Source organism: Polypterus senegalus, chromosome 4 (genome assembly GCF_016835505.1).
Source record: "Polypterus senegalus isolate Bchr_013 chromosome 4, ASM1683550v1, whole genome shotgun sequence".
Taxonomy (NCBI): domain Eukaryota; kingdom Metazoa; phylum Chordata; class Cladistia; order Polypteriformes; family Polypteridae; genus Polypterus; species Polypterus senegalus.
Window position 1 is genome coordinate 38,092,833 of NC_053157.1, and position 22,743 is coordinate 38,115,575.

General features: G+C 37.5%; 1 protein-coding gene across 1 annotated transcript in view; it reads right to left on the reverse strand.

Moving 5' to 3' along the window:
- The window catches only part of lman1 (lectin, mannose-binding, 1), a 65,242-nt gene that overhangs the window by 33,598 nt on the left and 8,901 nt on the right, over positions 1-22,743 (reverse strand). Inside the window, exons 7-10 of the mRNA XM_039750494.1 lie at positions 22,099-22,157; positions 17,550-17,682; positions 12,574-12,764; positions 10,106-10,176 (exon numbers count right to left, since the gene is read on the reverse strand). Coding sequence (XP_039606428.1) covers positions 10,106-10,176; positions 12,574-12,764; positions 17,550-17,682; positions 22,099-22,157 — 454 coding nt within the window. The remainder of the gene's footprint in view (positions 1-10,105; positions 10,177-12,573; positions 12,765-17,549; positions 17,683-22,098; positions 22,158-22,743) is intronic.

Here is a 22,743-nt window from a genome sequence, read left to right on the forward strand (position 1 = left end):
AGATCTCATCTGCAAATCCAAGTCATCTACTTGTCAGCTGGACCCCCTGCCTACAGTTTTGGTTAAAGCCTGCCTCCCCTCTCTAGTCCCTCTTATTTCTGCCATCATTCACTCTTCTCTTACTACTGGTATTATTCCCTCATCTTTCAAAACTGCTGCTATAACCCCAATATTAAAAACCTGGTTGTGATCCTACTAATTTCAATAATTTCTCCCCATTTCTAACTTGCCCTTTATCTCCAAAATTCTTGAAAAATAGTAGCTATCCAACTTCACACCCACTTGTCTCACAATAATCTATATGAGAAGTTCCAGTCTGGTTTTCGCCCCCTTCATAGTACAGAAACGGCACTTGTTAAAATTACTAATGACCTCCTTATGGCTGCTGATTCTGGTCTAATCACTATTCTCATCCTTCTTGATCTGAGTGCAGCCTTTGATACTATTTGTCATACCACTCTCCTTAATAGATTATCTTTGATTGGCATTACTCACACTCCACTTGATTGGTTTAGATCTTACCTTTCAGGCCGCACTCAGTTCATACAGCTTAAAACTTTCACATCCCAACCCACGCTGTTACTTCTGGTGTGCCCCAAGGCTCTGTCCTGGGGCCTCTTCTTTATTATTTACCTTCTTCCCTTGGCAATATTTTTCGCAAATATAACATTAATTTTCACTGTTATGCTGATGACACCCAGCTCTACCTTGCTGGTAAACCCACCTCCTCTTTTCCACCACCCTCACTTATTGACTGCATTTCTGAAATTAAATCCTGGTTCTCTTCAAATTTTCTTAAATTAAACAGTGACAAAACTGAGGTTCTCCTCATTGGTTCAAAATCATCATTATCCAAAACCAATAATCTTTCTTTTATTATTGATAAGTCTGTTGTTTCCCCATCATCTCAGGTCAAGAGTCTGGGTGTCATCCTCGACAGTACTTTATCTTTCCAATGTCACATTAATAACATCACCCGGTCTGCTTACTTCCACTTACATAATATTAATCGCATTCGTTCCTCCCTCACTCCTCATACTACTGCCATTCTTGTTCATAGTCTTGTCACTTCTCGGCTGGACTACTGCAATTCACTTCTCTTTGGTCTCCCTAATAAATCTCTTCACAAGCTTCAGTTAGTCCAGAATTCTGCAGCACGTATCATCACTGGAATCCCATCTTTTCACCATATTACTCCGGTCTTGCAGCAGCTTCATTGGCTCCCGATCAAGTTTCGTATTGATTTTAAGATTCTGCTACTAACTTTTAAGGCCATCCATAACCTCGCACCTCCATATCTGTCTGACCTTCTACATGTTGCCATTCCATCCCGTAACCTTAGATCCTCTTCCTCCACCCATCTGACCGTCCCTCTCGCCTGTCTAACCACCATGGGGAGCAGAGCTTTCAGCCGTTCTGCTGCCAAGCACTGGAACTCATTACCTGCGGATCTCCGAAATATCAAATCATATTCATCTTTCAAATGTAAACTTAAAACACATTTATTTAAAATGGCTTTTCTTCTTCCTCCTAATTATAGTGGTTTTGTTTGGTTTTAATTTTTAGATTTTCTGATGTTTTAAGTTGTTTATAATTGTGTTTTTTATTTATTTATTGTTTGTTCGGTGTCCTTGAGTTCTCTGAAAGGCGCCTTGTATAAATAAATGTATTATTATTGTTAACAAAAAACCATAAGAAGTCCCGTTTGCAGTTTGCCACAAGCCATGTGGGGGGACACAGCAAACATGTGGAAGAAGGTACTCTGGTCAGATGAGACCAAAATGGAACTTTTTGGCCAAAATGCAAAACGCTATGTGTGGCGGAAAACTAACACTGCACATCACTCTGAACACACCATCCCCACTGTCAAATATGGTGGTGGCAGCATCATGCTCTGGGGGCGCTTCTCTTCAGCAGGTACAGGGAAGCTGGTCAGAGTTGATGGGAAGATGGATGGAGCCAAATACAGGGCAATCTTGGAAGAAAACCTCTTGGAGTCTGCAAAAGACTTGAGACTGGGGCGGAGGTTCACCTTCCAGCAGGACAACGACCCTAAACATAAAGCAAGGGCAACAATGGAATGGTTTAAAACAAAACATATCCATGTGTTAGAATGGCCCAGTCAAAGTCCAGATCTACATCCAATCGAGAATCTGTGGCAAGATCTGAAAACTGCTGTTCACAAACGCTGTCCATCTAATCTGACTGAGCTGGAGCTGTTTTGCAAAGAAGAATGGGCAAGGATTTCAGTCTCTAGATGTGCAAAGCTGGTAGAGACATACCCTAAAAGACTGGCAGCTGTAATTGCAGGAAAAGGTGGTTCTACAAAGTATTGAATAATTACGCACACCCCACTTTTCAGTTATTTATTTGTAAAAATTGTTTGGAATCATGTATGATTTCCGTTGCACTTCTCACGTGTACACCACTTTGTATTGGTCTTTCACGTGGAATTCCAATAAAATTGATTCATGTTTGTGGCTGTAATGTGACAAAATGTGGAAAAGTTCAAGGGGGCCAAATACTTTTGCAAGCCACTGTATAATTGTGCACATACAGTATACATATACACAATCTTCTGTTTTCAGCTGCTCCCGTTAGGGTTAGCTACAGCAGATCACCTTTTTCCATATCTTTCAAGTTGTCTGCACCTTGCTCCATTATACCCATCACCTTCATGTTCTCTCTCACCACATCCATAAACCTTCATGTAGGCCTCTTTTTCTCTTATCCGGTAGCTCCACCCTTAACATCCTTCTCCCAATATACCTACCATTTTTCCTCTGCACATGTCAAAACCAACACAATCTCACCTCTCTGACTTTGTCTTCAAACCTTCCAACCGAAGCTAAACCTCTAATGAACTCACTTCTACTTCTGTCCATCCTTGTCACACCTAATTCAAATTTTAACATCTCTAACTCTGCTACCTCCAGCTCTGTCTCCTGTTTTTTGGTCAGTGCCCCCATCTCCAACCCATATAACATGGCTGGTCTTACTACCATATTGTAGACCTTCCCTTTCACTCTAGCTGGTACCCATCGGTCACAAATCACTCCTAAATTATTCTCCATCCACTCCACCCTGCCTGCACTCTCTCCTTCACCTCTGTTCCACACTCTCCTTAACTCTGTACTGTTGATTCCAATTATTTAAAAACTCATCCACATTCACCAGCTCTACTCCCTGCATCCTCACCATTCCTCTGATCTCTCTTATTCACACAGATGTGCCCTGTCTTGTTCCTACTGACCTTCGTTCCTCTCCTCTCTAAAGCATATCTCCACCTCTCCAGGGTCTCCTCGACCTGCTCCCTACTATTGCTACAGATCACAATGTCATCCACAAATATCATAGTCCACGAGGACTCCAGTCTAATCTCGTCTGTCAACCTGTCTATCACCACTGCAAATATGAAAGGGCTCAGAGCTGAACCCTCATGTAATACAACCACTACCTGGAACACATCCGTCACTGCTACGAAGACCTCACCACTGTTATACTTCCCTCGTACATATCCTGTACCTCTCTTACATACTTCTCTGCCACTCCGAAATACCTCATAGAATACCACAACTCCTCTCTAGGTACTCTGTCATATACCTTTTCCAAGTCCACAAACACACAATGCAACTCCTTCTGGTCTTCTCTATACTTCATCAACAACCTCAATGCAAACATCACAGCTGTAGTGGTCTTTTACAGCAAGAAACCATACTGCTGCTCACTAATCATAACCTCCACTCTTAACCTAGCTTCCACTACTCTTTCCCATAACTTTATGCTGTGGTTCATCAATTTTATTCTATTCCTCTGTAGTTACTACAGTTCAGCACATGCCCCTTATTCTTAAAAATCAATAGCACTAACTTCTTCTCCACTCCTTAGGCATCCTCTCACTTTCCAAGATGGCATTAAACAATCTATTTAAAAACCCCACTGCCATCTCTCCTGAACACCTCCATACTTCCACAGGTATGTCAACTAGACCAACAGCCTTTTCATTCGTCATCCTCTTCATAGTTGTACTTACATTATCCCTGCTAATCCGTTGCACTTCCTGATTCACTATCTCCATATCATTCAACTTTCCATTCATCAGCTTCTCGAAGTACTCCCCCAGCCCCCTCTTTCCATCTGTTCAACACACTCTCCTTGCTTGGGAGTACGTTTCCATCTTTATCCTCTATCACCCTTACTTACGGTACGTCTTTCCCAGCTTGGTTCACCCAATCGGTACAGGTCTTTTTCTCCCTCCTTAATGTTAAATCTGTCATACAACTCATCATACGCCTTTTCTTTAGCCTTCGCAACTCCTCTCTTCACCTTACGCCTGATCTCCTTGTACTCCTGTCTACTTTCCTGACTATCCCACTTTCTTCAACAACCTCTTCTCCTGTACACTCTACTGTACTTCCTCATTCCACCACCAGGTTTCCTTATCCTTCTTCTGTCCAGATTGTCACACCAAACACCCTTCTAGCTATCAGTCTTATTACTTCTGCTGTAGTTGCCCAGATATCTTATAACTATTCACTGCCACCCAGTACCTGTCTTAACTCCTCCCTGAACTCAACCTTATAGTTTGCCTTTTTCAACTTTCACCATTTAATCCTTGGCTCTGTCCTCACTCTTCTCCACTTCTTCATATTCAATGTCATCCTACAAACCACAATCCTATGCTGCCTAACTACGCTTTCCCCTGCCAGCACTTGTAGTCTCTAATCTCCTTCAGAATGACCCTTCTGCAAAGGATATAATCTACCTGTATGCATTTTCTTCCACACTTGAATGCCACCCTGTGTTCCTCCCTGTTCTTAAAATACATATCCAGCACAACCACATCCATCCGTTTCACAAAATCCACTACCATCTGACCTTCTGCATCCCTCTCCTTGACACCATACCCACCCATCACCTCCTTATCTCCCATTTCCCTTCAGCAACATATCCACTGAGATCCACTCCAATCACCACTCTCTCCCCCTTGGATACACTCACCACCACTTCATCCAACTCACTCCAGAAATCATGTTTCTCTTCAATCACATACCTAACTTGCAGGGTATACAGTATGCACTAACAACATTCATCACCAGACCTTCGATTTCCAGCTTCATAATCATCACTCTGTCCGATGCCCTTTTCACCCTCGAAACACTCTTGACATACTGTTCCTCCAGGATAGCCAGCCCCTACCCCATTTCTCCTCCCATCCACACCATGGTAGAACAATTTGAACCTGCCTCTGACACACCTGGCCTTACTCCCCTTCCAGCTGGTCTCTTGCACACACAATTTATTAACCTTCCTTCTCTCCATCATATCAGCTGACCCTCTCTCCTTACTCCCAACATTCAAATGTCTTACCCTCACTTCCACTCTCTTTACCTTCCTCTTGTCCCCCTGCATCTGGACACACCCCCCTCTACCTCTTTTTTGGTCAACAGTAGCCCAATTTCCACTAGCACCCTGTTGGCAAACAGTACTGGTGGCAGTCATTGTTAACCCGGCCTCAACCAATCCGGTATGGTAATCTGAATTGTTCTCCGCATACTGATTTGGAAATATTTTACACCAATGTCCTTTCTAACATAACCCTCTCCCATTAAACTGGGTTTAGGAGCAGGAAAAAGAAATACACTTGTTTGTGCATCCCCTGTGGCTGGGTTATATACACAAACATGGTATATTTTATTAAGAAAAAAACATTTTCAGAAAAAAAAGGACCTAAAGATGTACCTATATCTTTTTTTGCGCAAATAGAATACTTAAAAACAAATTTATTATAGCTAATTCTGCAGCAAAAAGGCATGACATGAAATTACTTTAAAATGTCATATTTATTCATGGGTGGCACAGGGCTGCAGCATTTAGCATGGCTGTTTCATAGCTCCAGAACTCTTAGCTTGAATTTTCATCTGCCATCATGCAGAATCCTCAATCTCTATTGCTCAACAAGACCTGACACAAACATACTAACATTACTGTAAATTGTATGTTTATTCAAGGGTGACACAGTGGTGGACACTGCAATCTTACTGCTCCAAAAGACTAGGTTTGTAGATGTCCAGATTAGGTTGATTGGAGATTCTATACTGGCCCTCTATGGATAAATGTCATGATGTGTTACTAATTTGTTTTGAGACTACTACCTTATACTATAGGAAATAATGGATGACGGATTAAAAAAAAACACATTATGGTTGAGACACTCCACAATTTACGGAACTATTTAATTCAATTTAGAGGCAAGGAGGAACAAAAACCTATTATGAGAGCATTACGTACAAGTATGGAACTCTAGATCAGACAAATGTCACCAATTAATCGGGCATGTACAACTTTCAGATACAGAACATAGTAAATAGGAAGTATTGAAAAAAGAATGTACAAAAACAGAAGTGACCTATTTCTACGACGTTTTCAAGAACAAATAAAAAAAAAAAAGTCTGTATCCTTCTTTTGAGTTGAATTCAAAATACAAATTATATTCTAAGGCAGCCATTAGAACTTTCTGGCACTACAAAAGATGTATAAAGACTAACCTCTCACCACTACTTCTGAATAAAAAAATACTAATTCTGTTTTCACTTTTCATTGAATTAAAACAATTCATTTTCAAGTGATCTTCCTTCTTAACATATCAACAGATTACAAGGAAGTGCAAAATGTTAGTGCCATAGTTCTGGCATGGGCCAAGCATAAACCCCTCATCCCTCAAATGGCTTGACTACACTGGCTTACTCCATAATGTATTGTCTTTGAAACTATGCTATTGACTTACAAAGCAGCTAACTTGATCAGTCTAAATAACCTATTATAAACACCTAACTCCCTTATTACAAGCCTTCCAGATACTTAAGATCTTCTGATAATGATCTATAAAAAACATTTATACGCACTCGTTTTTTCTCTTTAATTCAGAAAAACTGGAACTGCATTCATAATCTTTAATATGCATATCCTGCTTCAACAGCACTAACCCTGATTCCACCGTAAGGTCATGCTTGTATCATATACACTAATTAGCTGTTTTCTTGTAATTAATTTAGTACTGAATGAATTTTGCTTTATCTTTTTACTGTGAACTTAATTTACATGTAAAGGCCCCATGAGAGTGTCCTCTGTAAAACGCACAATATAAATGAGATATACTGCTAGGAAAAAAGAAAAGGCAAAAAATAAACAAATCTCACTAGGAACAGTCTACAACTGTTAAACATGAGAAAAAAAAAATTTATATCATGCTAGAAGCAGACTTTAAGACTGCAAAAGATGAATGATTTGAAAGTGAATAAGAAAAGGTGCCGATTTTTGTAAAACGAAGGGAAGCTTTTAAAGTTAAGTTCCTCTCTTTAAACAAAGCGTTCAAACTCACTAACTGATATCAAACATACATATGAAGAATAAAAACTGGGAAAATACAAAGTAAAGGGAAAAAAAAGAAAGAAAACTTGGCTGCATCTCTATTTCTGCTTCTCTCACTATGGAGAGCATAAGGTGTCCTTAACATCTGTGGGATCACCTTGTCCTGAAGCTTCCTGATGTAATACAACCTGCTTTATGCTTCAATACATCCTGCCAGTTGCTCTTCTATTATCTGTACAAGTGCTATTGCCTTTTAGAGGACCCATACTGAGCTTTTTTCTCTGCATTTTGCAAGCTCTGTAATAAAGCAACACAAACATCCATTTCCCATTCAACTTCAAAAAAAAGGTCATGTGTAAATAAGGACACAAACAGAAAGGTTAAATGTTATATTACATGGCAAATATGAAAAGTCCATTAAAAAGAAATACAAAAGGCAAGTCACCAATGTATTCATATCATCCATGTACTAATGGCTTCTCACAGTGATACATTTGTTATCCACTAAGAAAGAGACTTTAGCTTTGAGGAATCAAAGACCACAAAAGAAACAACTGCAAATTAGAAAACCTCTGCATTTAGAAAATGATAAAAGCAAGGTAGGTGAGTTTTGTTTATTACTGAATTATGCATACACAAAATATTGTAAAATGAAAGCAAGCTAAATATTTAAAATGAAATGTAGACCTGAAGGCTATAAATGAGTCCACAGCAGCAGGTGATAAACACTCTTGACTTACTTTTGATTTTGGTTAAAAAAAAAAAAAAATCTAAACCACTTGACACAAACAGGTGCTGGGACATCCAAATAAAGCACGCTTTGTGCAATTAATGTGAATTCCCAAAATTCCACCAGAGTTTGGAGAAGAAATATTAGGCAGACTAATTCCTGTCTTCATGTCAAATATAACTCACCAAAGCAATCAGTTCTTAATTAGTCTCTTTTATCATTGATTATAGCTTGATAAACTAAACAAAGATAGTATTAGACCACTTATAGCAAGACAAAAGCATAACAAACGTTTTCAGTTGTATGACAGAGAATTTGGTAAAATACAGCCTTATTAATTATATTGCGCTCTTAAATCCATTTAATCAAATTTAGGATCAGTGGAATTGGGCTGAAGCCTACCCTAGGAGCAACTGGGGAAAGGCAGGGGACATTTCTAAAAATGTTGCCAGTGCAACAAAGGCCCACTTACTCACACACAAACATATTTAATAAGAGAAAAACTGTAATTGCTAATCAACCTATTCAGCATATCTAAAACACAGAAAGACACAAAGAGAAAGTGCAAATTCGACAAAGACTCAGCATGGGATTGAAACCCAAGACACTGGATATATGAGGTGTAGAAGCTACTTATTGTACCATTTTTTGCTACCCAAAGTTAAAAACAAAAACATATTTCTGGGTTTTTGGCAAATTGGCTGTAGCAAAGCATACAAATACAATTAGGAACAAGAATAAATTTCCAACCAAGCAGGTTTAGTTTTGTGGACTTCTGACAATTTCTAATATTTTATGTACAAATCTTTACAACTGGAGCAATATATATAAAGCTGAAGGAAGCACGGCACTATCTAATTGTAAGTTCTGTTTAGAGTCACCTTATTAATGTTTGACTATTTTGCATTCCAGATAAAAGATGTTACAATTGGATTAAACTTCTTAAACTAACATTTTGAAACAAGAATCCAACAGTTTTTAAAACTCTGTTCCATGACCTACAGATTAAAAACCACCACCAACTGGGTTCATTAAAAACCTGACTATAATCAGAACTGTACAAATGTACGGCCCAAACCGAACCTAAATAAGTAAATCAGGTTCCAATTTTCTCCTTACTAGTGCAAGGGAATGGAGAAATGAAAACAACATATATTTTTTCACAAAATGTCTAAAGCATAGAATGGCTTACTGTGGCCCTATAAGTTCATCTATTATTATCCTCAAGGAAGAAAGTGACAGAGATCTGGTTTGTTTTTATTTAGCTTTGATGTTGGAAAAATCAATATAAAAATATACTCAATTGAGTGGTCTTTTCCTCACAATATATCTATAAAAGGAACTGTATCAGCTTACTGCTGTGGCATTACAACTGCCTCACAACATTCCAACAAGAAAATAACAAAAACAAACTCTGAGCGTGTATATGTTTTTTTTTCTCCTACTCTGTGCTTGTGTTACCAGATTTCAGCACCTGGAATAAAGTTCTATTGTGGAAAAGGAGACAATAGTCCAACTAACTAAATAAATAATGACCCTGAATATGACACAGAATAAAAGTGAGCCATTTACAAATACACTGAAACCAGTGTAACTGGCTAAATTGTTCAGGTGGATACTTGTTTAGAAAACTAGAATTCTAGCAGAATTTTTCCAGCCACATAAAGAATTATACTGCAAGCTAAAGAAAAACAATTTATGAAGCAAGCACTTCATAAATACTTCAAGCTATATTCTTGGAAGGAAAACAAACCAAGAAAAACCTCATGCATGAAAAGAAAAATTAGAAACATTTGAAACATGTCAATACAGTGTATTTTAAATATGTCAAGAAGCATGTGAAGAAAAGCAATCACCTACTTATAAAATAAAGCATTTCAAAGCATACACTTAGAAATATAAAAAAAAAATCAGTAATCTTTCCTAATAAAAAAAAAAAAAACAAACCAAAAAACAAAAAAAAAAACATTTTACTGTTGGAAGGAGAGTAAAGGAAATTTTTACCTCACATCATTGATACTTTTAAGAACTTCCTGTTGGATTCTTACAATATTATCAAGCTCTTGGATAGGCACCTGAAAAGGAAGCATTTTTCATTATCTACAGTGCATCCGGAAAGTATTCACAGCGCATCACTTTTTCCACATTTTGTTATGTTACAGCCTTATTCCAAAATGGATTAAATTCATTTTTTTCCTCAGAATTCTACACACAACACCCCATAATGACAATGTGAAAAAAGTTTACTTGAGGTTTTTGCAAATTTATTAAAAATAAAAATAAAGAGAAATCACATGTACATAAGTATTCACAGCCTTTGCTCAATACTTTGTCGATGCACCTTTGGCAGCAATTACAGCCTCAAGTCTTTTTGAATATGATGCCACAAGCTTGCCACACCTATCCTTGGCCAGTTTTGCCCATTCCTCTTTGCAGCACCTCTCAAGCTCCATCAGGTTGGATGAGAAGCGTCGGTGCTCAGCCATTTTAAGATCTCGCCAGAGATGTTCAATTGGATTCAAGTCTGGGCTCTGGCTGGGCCACTCATGGACATTCACAGAGTTGACCTGAAGCCACTCCTTTGATATCTTGGCTGTGTGCTTAGGGTCGTTGTCCTGCTGAAAGATGAACCGTCGCCCCAGTCTGAGGTCAAGAGCGCTCTGGAGCAGGTTTTCATCCAGTATGTCTCTGTACATTGCTGCAGTCATCTTTCCCTTTATCCTGACTAGTCTCTCAGTTCCTGCCACTGAAAAACATCCCCACAGCATGATGCTGCCACCACCATGCTTCACTGTAGGGATGGTATTGGCCTGGTGATGAGCGGTGCCTGGTTTCCTCCAAACGTGACACCTGGCATTCACACCAAAGAGTTCAATCTTTGTCTCATCAGACCAGAGAATTTTGTTTCTCATGGTCTGAGAGTCCTTCAGGCAGGCTGCCATGTGCCTTTTACTAAGGAGTGGCTTCCGTCTGGCCACTCTACCATATAGGCCTGATTGGTGGATTGCTGCAGAGATGGTTGTCCTTGTGGAAGGTTTTTCTCTCTCCACAGAGGACCTCTGGAGGTCTGACAGAGTTACCATCGGGTTCTTGGTCACCTCCCTGACTAAGGCCCTTCTCCCCCAATTGCTCAGTTTAGATGGCCGGCCAGCTCTAGGAAGAGTCCTGGTGTTTCGAACTTCTTCTTCCACTTACGGATGATGGAGGACACTGTGCTCATTGGGACCTTCAAAGCAACAGAAATTTTTCTGTAACCTTCCCCAGATTTTTGCCTCGAGAAAATCCTGTCTCAGAGGTCTACAGACAATTCCTTTGACTTCATGCTTGGTTTGTGCTCCGACATGAACTGTCAACTGTGGGACCTTATATAGACAGGTGTGTGCCTTTCCAAATCATGTCCAATCAACTGAATTTACCAGTGCAGAAACATCTCAAGGATGATCAGGGGAAACAGGATACACCTGAGCTCAATTTTGAGCTTCATGGCAAAGGCTGTGAATACTTATGTACATGTGCTTTCTCAGTTTTTTTATTTTTAAAAAATTTGCAAAAATCTCAAGTAAACTTTTTTCACGTTGTCATTATGGGGTGTTGTGTGTATAATTCTGAGGAAAAAGAATGAATTTAATCCATTTTGGAATAAGGCGGTAATATAACAAAATGTGGAAAAAGTGATGCGCTGTGAATACTTTCTTGATGCACTGTATAACACAAGAGGACAAATGTACAAAAGTTAAAAAAGCACAAACAGAAGAAATCAAAGTAATAAATAAGCAAAGTACAAAAAAAATGTATTACTATCTGTACCTACAGTATCTATACAGGCTCAAAATCTGTCCATTAGGTGATGAAACTCATCCAACTGCCCACAAAATGAGCATTAAGCAGTCCCAAAACTTTATTCTTAATACTCCTAGTATTAAAAGAAACACATTTTAATCCAATACACATTTCATTCTTAGCTTACTAACTATAGGACAGTATTTTCAAAATTAACTTTTGTATCTGTATTAATGCTACTGTCTGATCCTTTATGTGAAGTTCTAATAAACCGGCCTGTCCTAAAATCCTTGCTCACCCACTACTAGTTTAAACAAACCTTGACTAACCTAATCATACAACTCTCCAATATGCTGGCCCCTGCTGACTGAAATGTTTTAGTATAATACAGATTTTAAATAAATGTGCTTCAATGTAATTTGTGTGTGTGTTTTTTTTCCCCCAGTGTTAATGCAATCACACAAACCATTAGCAAATCCAGTCATTGCTTTTTAAAGATTGTAAGAGCAGAATTAGGTATTTCAAAACTACCTATTCATGCAAACAATTCATGAGAATATCATATCATATATCCAAGTGTTTATATCAGAAGCAAATGTGGTAATAAATTTATTTCAATATACAAAAATCACAAGGAGGACAGAAAACTATAACTTTAATTTCACTTTTAAAAGCTTTAGAAAATACTCTACCTGTGCTGGTTGACCTTGAGATGCAGATCTCTTGGCAATTTCATCTGTTACTACAGATACATAGCGCCTTTGTTCATCTAAGATCATGTCCAGTTGTCTGTTTAACTGTTTTATCTCCAAGTGAATTCTATTTTGTCCTTCAAAAACCTGGCGAATCTCTCTGTCATTAACAGATTCATAAACATCTTCCGCTGGTGAACAAAGTAAAGCATAATCATTAATTTATGAGTGTTATATTTATAACCTTTTACAGCAATCAAATCTATTCATGTTGGTCTCAAAAAATCCTTTTTAACCTGATAACAGAACACAAAAGGAAAATGGGAAATTTAGATGGGTCACACATTGCAGGAAATTGTTCAAATGATACAAAAGCACTACATAAAGTACTTATAACAAATAATTTGGTTCATTTAAATGTGACAAACCAGCATGTGAAACTAAAGCTACTTAAAAGAACAACTCCTATTGTTTATAATATACAGTATTTCCTTGAAAAATTGGCTTATGTAATTGGTTTTCACTCATCTATCTGTGCATACAATCTCTCAAGCAATTCAAATTTTTCTTTTTGTAAAATGTAATCTAGCTTTGCATGCAGATTATTTTTCTCCAGAAATGCAGTAGACCTTTATCAGCTTAACATAGAGAATACAGCAAGACAAACTCTAGCAGCAGTGGGTTAGCTGTTAGTCCCAGCTCCTCTATACCTGGTTGACAGTTATAGGTACATGTTAAGGTCTGCAGGCTCATTTATAATAGATGACTACTACTAGTTGCATCAGAAAGATGACAGTCACTAATAAGTATATATCCAACCAAATCTAAAGCAAAGTGCCACAATCTGATCATGATATTATAAAACTAGCTATGTGACTGCTGGTATTACCTAGGCATTATTTCAAAATGTTACTGTAAATTTTTGCAACTGATATGGAGTAAGCCCCTGAGAAAAACAGTTTGGCCGGAGACATATGGCTTTGTAAACATAGCGAGACACATGGAATTGCAATTGCTTGAAAAGAATTGGTAATTTGACAAAATTAGTGGAATCTGTGGTATAAATGCAGGTTCTCTTCATCATATCTTAGTAAGATATTAGCCAATCGTTCTGCCCCTAGTGGCCCTTATCGCTTTAAGGACAGCCTCTGACATTGAAAATGAGGAGGTTACTGTTCAACAGCATAAACCTGACAATGCATCAAGGTGCCAGATGGCCTATATTGTGAGTTGGACTATATTATTCAAGAAAATTAAAAATAAAAATTTGTATAGTCATTTTTTGAGCGATGTGGGAACAAAACACACATACAGACGCAAAGTCTGCCTTATTATGTAAATATAGCTGTGTTTTGCAAAATTGGGTATTACTTCAAAAGTCTGCTGTAAAACCTACCTTTTTATAAGTCAGTGAGTAACTGATATTTTATACTATTTGAAATTGGAAAAAATCTAATTCTCACTTAGAGGATCTGTTCAAAACAGATTTTAAAATATGGCAGGATTTAATTAGTAAAATTTTGGAATAAGTATTTATATTGGAGAAAAATACATTTTCCCCTTTTTTTGCCCATGCTCTTGGTTCTTCTCACTAGTGGAGGTTGAATTCTGTTTTGTTAGGTTTTGCTTTTTTTTTTTGGTTTTACTTTTTCTTCTTTTTTCTAGTCTGACTAAAAAGTTATTTGTTGTACAAGTTTGACTTGATTGTATGCAATGTTATTTTCTTAAATAATTTTAAAAAATGCTCTAAATATAAGTGGGAAAAAACTGCATTTCACCTAAATACAATGCGTGATCCCAATATTTGAAACATTTGATTCAGTTATATCATGATTAGTGACTAGAATAATGCAGTCTTAAATACAACAGAAAAAACAGTGACTAGCAAGTTGCAATGATAGTGCAATGATAACCGATTATCCTCGAGACCTCAAATTGCAGTAAGTATCTCTGTAGAAAATATGACCCCACCCTAGGTGGCATGGGGCCATAATGAAGGAAGTACTGCTTTAAACAATGTTTAATGTAAGGTACATGACTGAAATCCAAATTTCATGCTTTAAAGGCAATTGTGCAGTTTCTTACTCAACAGATCACACTACAGAGTTGATGCTACTCACTCCTGCTTTAAGTCGCCTTCATCACCCACCTGGTGCAAGGCTGAAATTGTGTTTATGGTGAAAAGTACACAAAAGGTCAAATTTCAAGTCTGTGGCTTGAAATGTAAACAGAAATTGTGTTTTAAAAAATACAGAGGGGCAAGCAATCTCTCATTTGTCAACTCTATTTATCATATTCTCAAAAATAAAAGTTTGGTGATCTTCATGAACTACATCTATCCATTCTCTATTCTGTTATCTTCTCAGTATCCTACTGTGCATTTGGTGCCACTACACCATTAATAGTATAATATTCTAGCCCATAGAAAATGCATTAGAGATATTGAAAGCATCATAACTGAATGATAAAAGCATTCAATGTGCTTCATATTAGACTGTTCAGCTTGTACTTCTGATAGACTTAGTCTGTAATAACCAATTGCGGACATCCATGATTTGTTTTCACCACAAACAGATTACTAGTTAATAGACATTACATTATGGTCATGATCTGTTTTTGTTAACTATTGCTTCAGTTTTACTTAAGTGTTTAATGTACTGTAATTAATGTATTTATGTTTGTAAATGTTGCATGGTTTGTAATTTGCCACTAATCATATTATACTGTATATACAGTATGTGCAACTACTCTGAGCCTGCACTCAGAGAAGACACAATACAAAATTAACCTGAACATACAGTAATAATCACAGAAATAGAAATGTTGCTCATTTATGACAGCCTGGTATCTGTGGTGTAGCGGGTCCACAGCTCATGTCAAAAAAGCCAATTTTTAAAATAAATCTCCACACTCGTGGCTTAGCGAGGGGGCGTGATGTGTGTGGCCGAGCAGTTCCTGGGGAACTTGTGATGCGGGCGGTTCTCACTTAAGTGCACAGGTGAGGAGTCATCCGCATCCATAATTGTTCCCGGGAGCTGCCAATTGCCACATCTGATCCACGTCCCCATAATAAATAGAAGCACGAGGCGGCTAGGAGACAGAAAAAGAGAGAAAGAAACTGACAGAAGGTTAAGTAAGAAGAAGATGGCAGGAAGGAGAGAGCCAGAGCGAGCAAGTGAGAGCAGGCTTGATGTAGCAGAGGCAGCTGGAAGGAGAGCCCCAAGAAAGAGTGTTAGGCCGACACTAGATGGGGCTGAAGGAAGCGGTCGCTCCAGCTGAGCGATCAAGGAGCTGGAGTGACTGGTGATGAAGATGACTGGCCGTCAAAAGGCAGCAGCAGTCATGGAGCCTTTGGGCTGGTTGAGCCCCAGCGTGAGTGCCCTGGCCACTGGGGAAAGAACCCAAGTCTCGGTCCGGATGGAGCCCGACGTAGCCAGGGATCGGATGGCTACCGGACCTGTATTAAGGGAGCTGCATTTTGCATTTTGGGCGACTCCCTGTTGCGGGGCCCAGAAGGAAGAAGCAGGGGAGTTGCCAGGGTTAGAGAAGTTGCACCGTGCTTTGGAATTTTTAAACAGACTGCCTCATGCCATTGTTTTAACCTCAGGTTTTAAAGGATCTTTTTGTATTGGATTTTAACCTCCACCCTTTCACCTATTTTATGTGTTATTTATTTAAAGATTGTGGAGCACTGCACTATTTATTTTGAACACTGCTTTGTTGTTACTGTTTTTAAAAGCACTTTGCACTTTTTGCACCATCCCCCTGCTTCATTGTGCCTCACTGCCTAGCTCATCAGTGACAATACTGATGGTGTCAGGTTCAAGAGCTCCCAGAAGGAAGATGGGAGCATGGAGCAAACCTACATCATCACAGTATCACAACCATCATCCGAAAAATAAGAATGCATAGTCTATTTTTGTAGCGTTGCCGTACAAAGGAAAATTACAAAAGAAAAACAAATTTTATACACACACAAAAGCAGGGATGCCTCATGCTGCCCATGGTAAAATAAAGTGCAGTTCCAGTCACTAAATAAATTCTCAGTGGGGAAAAAAGTTTGGCCCCAGGACTTCATATCCAGTTAATGAAAGCAGAAAAAAAATCAAGACATCTGCATTCACTATTTAAATAAAAATAACTGTTGGATTAGCTTCATCAATGCTCTTAGAGTTTATGTAGAATTAAAACAGCTCTCTGTATAGTTTTGTACAAGAAATAAAAGCTCCACCCTATGTCCATGAAACACGGTCATTCATTTCAGTAAAGCAATGCACTTAATTAATAACACTCTGAAGAGCTTCTAGTTCTGTTGTGTTTTTTGTTCTTGTTTAGAAAAGTGACAACTGCACACTGTATTAAAGACAAAATGTATCTATCACAGTGTGTGCTTGGTGTGTGGGTGTGTTTGTGTGTCTCCTGCAGTGGGTTGTCACCCTGCCCAGGATTGGTTCCTGCCTTGTGCCCTGTGTTGGCTGGGATTGGCTCCAGCAGACCCCCGTGACCCTGTGCTCGGATTCAGCGGGTTGGAAACTGGATGGATGGATTATAAATCATGTTCAAAATATAGTACATTCAACAGTTTCTGAAACGTAACCTAACAATTTAAAATATCATTTTAGCTGGTTTTGTGAAAATGACCAAGAGCTGACAGAAAACACACAATGGTCATGTTCTAGCACCATTTAGGATCATTTTAAGAAATCTGTCTCTGTAAGCAGACAAGCCTGAGGAGGCAGCAGGGTCTGTCTGATAGTTTGAGACACTACCTAATAAAAAATAAAAACAATTATTCTGAGATTTATTTTTCAACAACATGAAAGACAGCAGAATACTTTTCTTCTACACTGAACAATAAAATGTAATCTTTTTGAAAAAAAAAAAAGAAAAAAAATGACAAGAAAGTCAGTAAGTGACTATTAATGAATTTTAAAGTAGAGAAAAACATGTTTAGCAGATTTGCATAATTTACTAACTTGGTTCTCCATGAACACTGGGATGATCCTTTTGATATTCTTCTTTCCTTTTATCAAGTTCCTGTTGAAAATGTTCAAACTCCTCCTGGTATTTTTCCTTTTCTTCTTGTGGTATTTCTGTTTCTGGAACTGCCTGCACACAAACAAAATGAATTAAATCCCAAGTATCTCAATCAAAGCCATCAAAGGACTATTCACAAATACTTTTTTAATAACATACCATGGTATTCATGACCATGTAATGAAGAAAGTGGCCACAGAAATTTGATGAATGTATTGTCATTTCTTTTAAATGTACAAGGAACCTATACACCTCATAGAAAGAACCTAGAACTTGCTTTAAAAGAATAATTTCTGCAAGACCACTGATTGCTTTAATGGGAATTACTGTCAAAAACTCATTCCATGTATTAGGTATGAAGAACGGGCGGCACGGTGGTGCAGTGGTAGCGCTGCAGTTAGGAGACCCGGGTTCGCTTCCTGGGTCCTCCCTGTGTGGAGTTTGGATGTTCTCCCCGTGTCTGAGTGGGTTTCCTCCGGGCGCTCCGGTTTCCTCCCACAATCCAAAGACATGCAGGTTAGGTGGAATAGCGATTCTAAATTGCCCCTAGTGTGTGCTTGGTGTGTGGGTGTGTTTGTGTGTGTCCTGCGGTGGGTTGGCACCCTGCCCAGGATTGGTTCCTGCCTTGTGCCCTGTGTTGGCTGGGATTGGCTCCAGCAGACCCCCGTGACCCTGTGTTCGGATTCAGCAGGTTGGAAAATAGATGGATGGAAGGTTGATGAACATAATGAATCTAGCAGGACAAGCTAATGAATTAAAATTAAAAGCAATAGCTTGGTGGTGCAATCTACAGAATAAAAACTCAGTGTGTTATATTTACTAAGATACACTATTTGTGAATGGGGACCACTAAAGAATTCAGTGGCACATTCAAAGTAATTACACATTCACCCATCACTTAAACCCACTAAATACAATTCCAGGATTACAAAGGGCCAGAACCTGTTGTTTTGACAACATTTGGCTCAGGCCAGATACCACCCCAGGATGGAGTGAAAGTCCATCAAAGGACACACACTGTCATACATTTATACTTACCCATAGTTACTTATTCTGGCCCATTTACAGTTAATCTAAAGATATTTGGATCTAGAGGGGGGTGTTCCATACAGAAATAAGGAGTAGAAGGAAACTCCCTAAAGAAAAAGGACAGGATGGGTCTCAAACCGAGTTTCCTTAAACTAAGAGGCAGCAATGTAAACCAAAGTGCTGCCATTTCACCCTTAGTGGAGAAGTTCAGTATTTTTCAAGTCAAACTAATTTTTTCACAATTTTAATATACATTAATTTGCAAATGATAGGCACCAGTGACAACTGTAGGTGGAATTTTCACATAATAAGGAAGTAAAACAGCAAAAAACTGTACACGTCCATAGCTGTTTGCCACGACAATCCCATTCTACTAAAATACTTCTAAATACACATATCCAAGAAATAAAGTCGTCAAGTATTTCCAATTTACATTGTTGCCATTATCACAATCATGCTGTCTTGATAGTAGAGTTGGCTCCACAAAAACTTAAAGGGGCATTGATTCACAACAAAGAAGCCTGACAGTACAAAATTTACAGACTAGAGGAAACAGATGGGGGGAAAAAAAATAATCTCACTTTTTTCTGAAAACATGGATTCACTCTTTTATAATATGTGTGTAATTTCAAGACAGGGATCACTACTTGAGAACATCCCTGGTTTGAAAATGGGCATGTTTGGTATGTTTTACAGTAGGGCCACAGTGGCTGCAGGTTCTTGTTCCAACCCAATTGCCTCATAAGAAGCTATTTATTGCTGAAGTGACATTTTTCTGCTTCGTCTTAGATGAACTCTTTATTGCTTATTTTAGTCTTAAAACAGCTACATTCACCATTTTTAATTGCTCCTTATTAGCAGTAAGATGCAAATGACAAAGGAACCAACAGTTCTAAATACAGTCTGTTTCCATTTACACCTGTGTGCATTCATCATGCATTATTTGGTTTAATAAAGTACTCAGAAGGAAAGTGAAGAGCAGAGAATAACTCACAGGCTTCAAATCATATGGATGATTATCATTAGAAAGGAAAAAAAATCTACAATTTAAGAATGACCTGACATTGAAGAGTTTAAGCACTAACAAGTACTAGTATTAAATAAAACCTCTTATTGGCAAGGATTGTTTTGTAATTAAGCAGCCGGGTTGGAACTTGCTGCCACTGTGACACTCTAGGACCTATATTAGTAACCCCTTTCTTAAAGCATCTGCTTTTTCTTTGCATTTATACCGCACAGAACCCATTTTAAACCACATGATTAAAATAAAATAAACTCTTCACTTAAGAATACCATTTCCTAAGGTAAATTTATACCATAACTGTGAAAAAAAATAACTTGAAAGGCATACAGCTTACGTTTTAAAAACATTTTCTATTAGAAATAGAACAGTAATGTAAAAATGAATTAGTGCGGCTCAGAACATACAGTATATAACACCATCTGATGTGCAGTCACGTGAAATGTAAGTAAGTAAGTACACCCCATGGAAATGGTTGACTTTTTCAACATATTCGAACATATATCTTCATGAAAACAGTACCTACAGACAAAGGTGATATACTTGAACAAATGACAAATAAAATTGTTATGGTTTATTCATTCTCATAATCTAGATTAATAAACATGCAGATTTGGAACACAAAAAAAAATTAGTACATCCCTACATTTATCACTAATTCAAATACATAAAATTGAATCAGGTGTTCCAGATTAGGCGCAAATGATTAAAACTTCTTTGGAGATGAATGCAGATGGAACATGTGTTATTAATAAAATAAAAATAAAAAAACGATTTCATTTACTTTAGTTAAAAAGGCACTACAAAGCCAAAAATACATTTTTCTTTAACCACAATTTCGTGGTTATATGCGACTAAATAAAAATCACATAACTTAATTGATTCAATCAATTTTTTAAACATGTTTAGCATGGTGGGGAATTACAATGTTGTTGTTTTTTTTATATTTTATAATGAAAGTAGCTATTCTATTAATTGACTGAATTAATTAATTTATGTGCACCCAAGATTTTATTTAGTCACATATAATCACGAAAATTGTGGTTTAAAGAAAAGTGTCATTTTTGCTTTTCAGTGCATTTATAACTAAAGTAAATAAAACCATTTTACTTAAAAAAAAAAAAAAATTATATATTTTATTTTTTACTTTTTGAGTATGTTGTAAATGATTTTTAATGAATAGAAAGCTTCTTTAAAAGAATTACATAATATATACGTTATTTGCAGAATTATTTGAACACAAAAAATTATATTTTGATCTCTATTTTTTTGTTCAGGCTCTTATGGGATTATCGCTTGGTCACAGCAAAAAAAAAAAAATATCGACGACAGAACAGAACCTTATGACAATACTTACTCACCGTAATCAACAAGGCTACTCCTTTGCAAGAGTAAACAAGTAAAGTGGGCATGCATATTTAAACACTGCACTCACTGGAAGAGGCAAGTGGGGGCAACCCGAGGTGTCTCTCACTCTATTCTCTCTCTGTCACTAATTGCATAACCATTAATTATGGCAAAATTTGTTATTTGATTGCATCAGTTTTGACTAATTATTATATTGTCATCGAAACTGAACACATATGCAAAATTTGAAGAAATTTGCTTCACCAAAAGTGGATTTAAAATCAGTTGCAAGATGTGACCCAGACAAACAAACAGACAGAGGAGTCAAGTTAAATAAAATCGTTTAAAAATGTAGATATCTAGGGTCTAGTGTTCCATTTGCTATTGATGTGGGTGGTGTTATCTTGGCAATACCAAAAGAGTTCTCTAAGGCCCTCAAACGGAACAAAGCTATGGATGCCTAGGAATCTGGCCAGGGATTTAAAAAGATCACTATATTATTTGAAATCAATCATTCCACTAAAGTGACTGTCGATTTCTCCAGGACTTGCCGACTCAGCAAATTCAGCCCAGTAGCTAACCATTTGACATTAAAATAAGTCTGCAAGAACTCCAAACATTAAATTGTGAGATCTGCAGGTAACTCTTGCAAAAGTTGGTATCAAACAGCATGTACCTACAATGGTGCAAGATCATTAAGTCTATTGATACATTGGTTAATAAATGATTGAAAAGGTATATCAACTTTATCTGGATACACTGTTTGAATGAACATCTACTACTACAGGTGGTTTGTCGTGTGACGGGTGTGGCAACGCACCATCACCGCATGATCCTAACCCCTCTCTCTCTACTACTGTTTACTTGTTCAAATATGATGAAAAAAGATCAACAATTTCAATGAGGTGTATTTCCTTTTTCACATCACTCTAGGCAAGCTAATCTGATAAAGTTACAGTGTATTAGACTAGTTTAATATTTTTACATTTTGCAAAATATTGTATATATGCACACTCAGTTTTTATATAACATTACATTCAAATTGGACTAAAAAAATAACTATATAAAAAGTGAAGAAAAAACACACACACCTCTTGATGGCCTGGCTCTGTCAGCCTAAATGTCAGAAACGATAAGACATCATGGTCATCTGTAAACAAAGCATAAAGCAGAGTCAAAGAAAGACTAAGTAACAGATCTACAAAATCAAAACTTTTTTTTATAGAATTTTCCAAATTAACATTACTTAGAAAATAAACATTTAGATTAGACAATGGAGGTTTTTAGACAATTAAAATCATGTACACACACACACTTACATATACTGGTGCATCTCAATAAATCAGAATATCATCGAAAAGTTAATTCATTTCAGTAATTCAATTCAAAAAGTGAAAGTCATATTATATAGATTCATTGCACACAAAGTGATATATATTTCAAGCATTTATTTCTTTTCATTTTGCTGATTATGAAAATATAGAATATTACATAATACCAATAAAAAAAGTTTTAAAAATTATTTTTAATACAGAAATATTGGCCTACTGAAAAGTATGTCCATGTACGCACTCAATACTTGATTGGGGCTACTTTTGCATGAATTACTGCATCAATGCAGCATGGCATGGAGGCGATCAACCTGTGGCACTGCTGAGGCGTTATGGAAGCTCAGCATGCTTTGATAGCGGCCTTCAGCTTGTCTGCATTGTTGGGTCTTGTGTCTCTCATCTTCC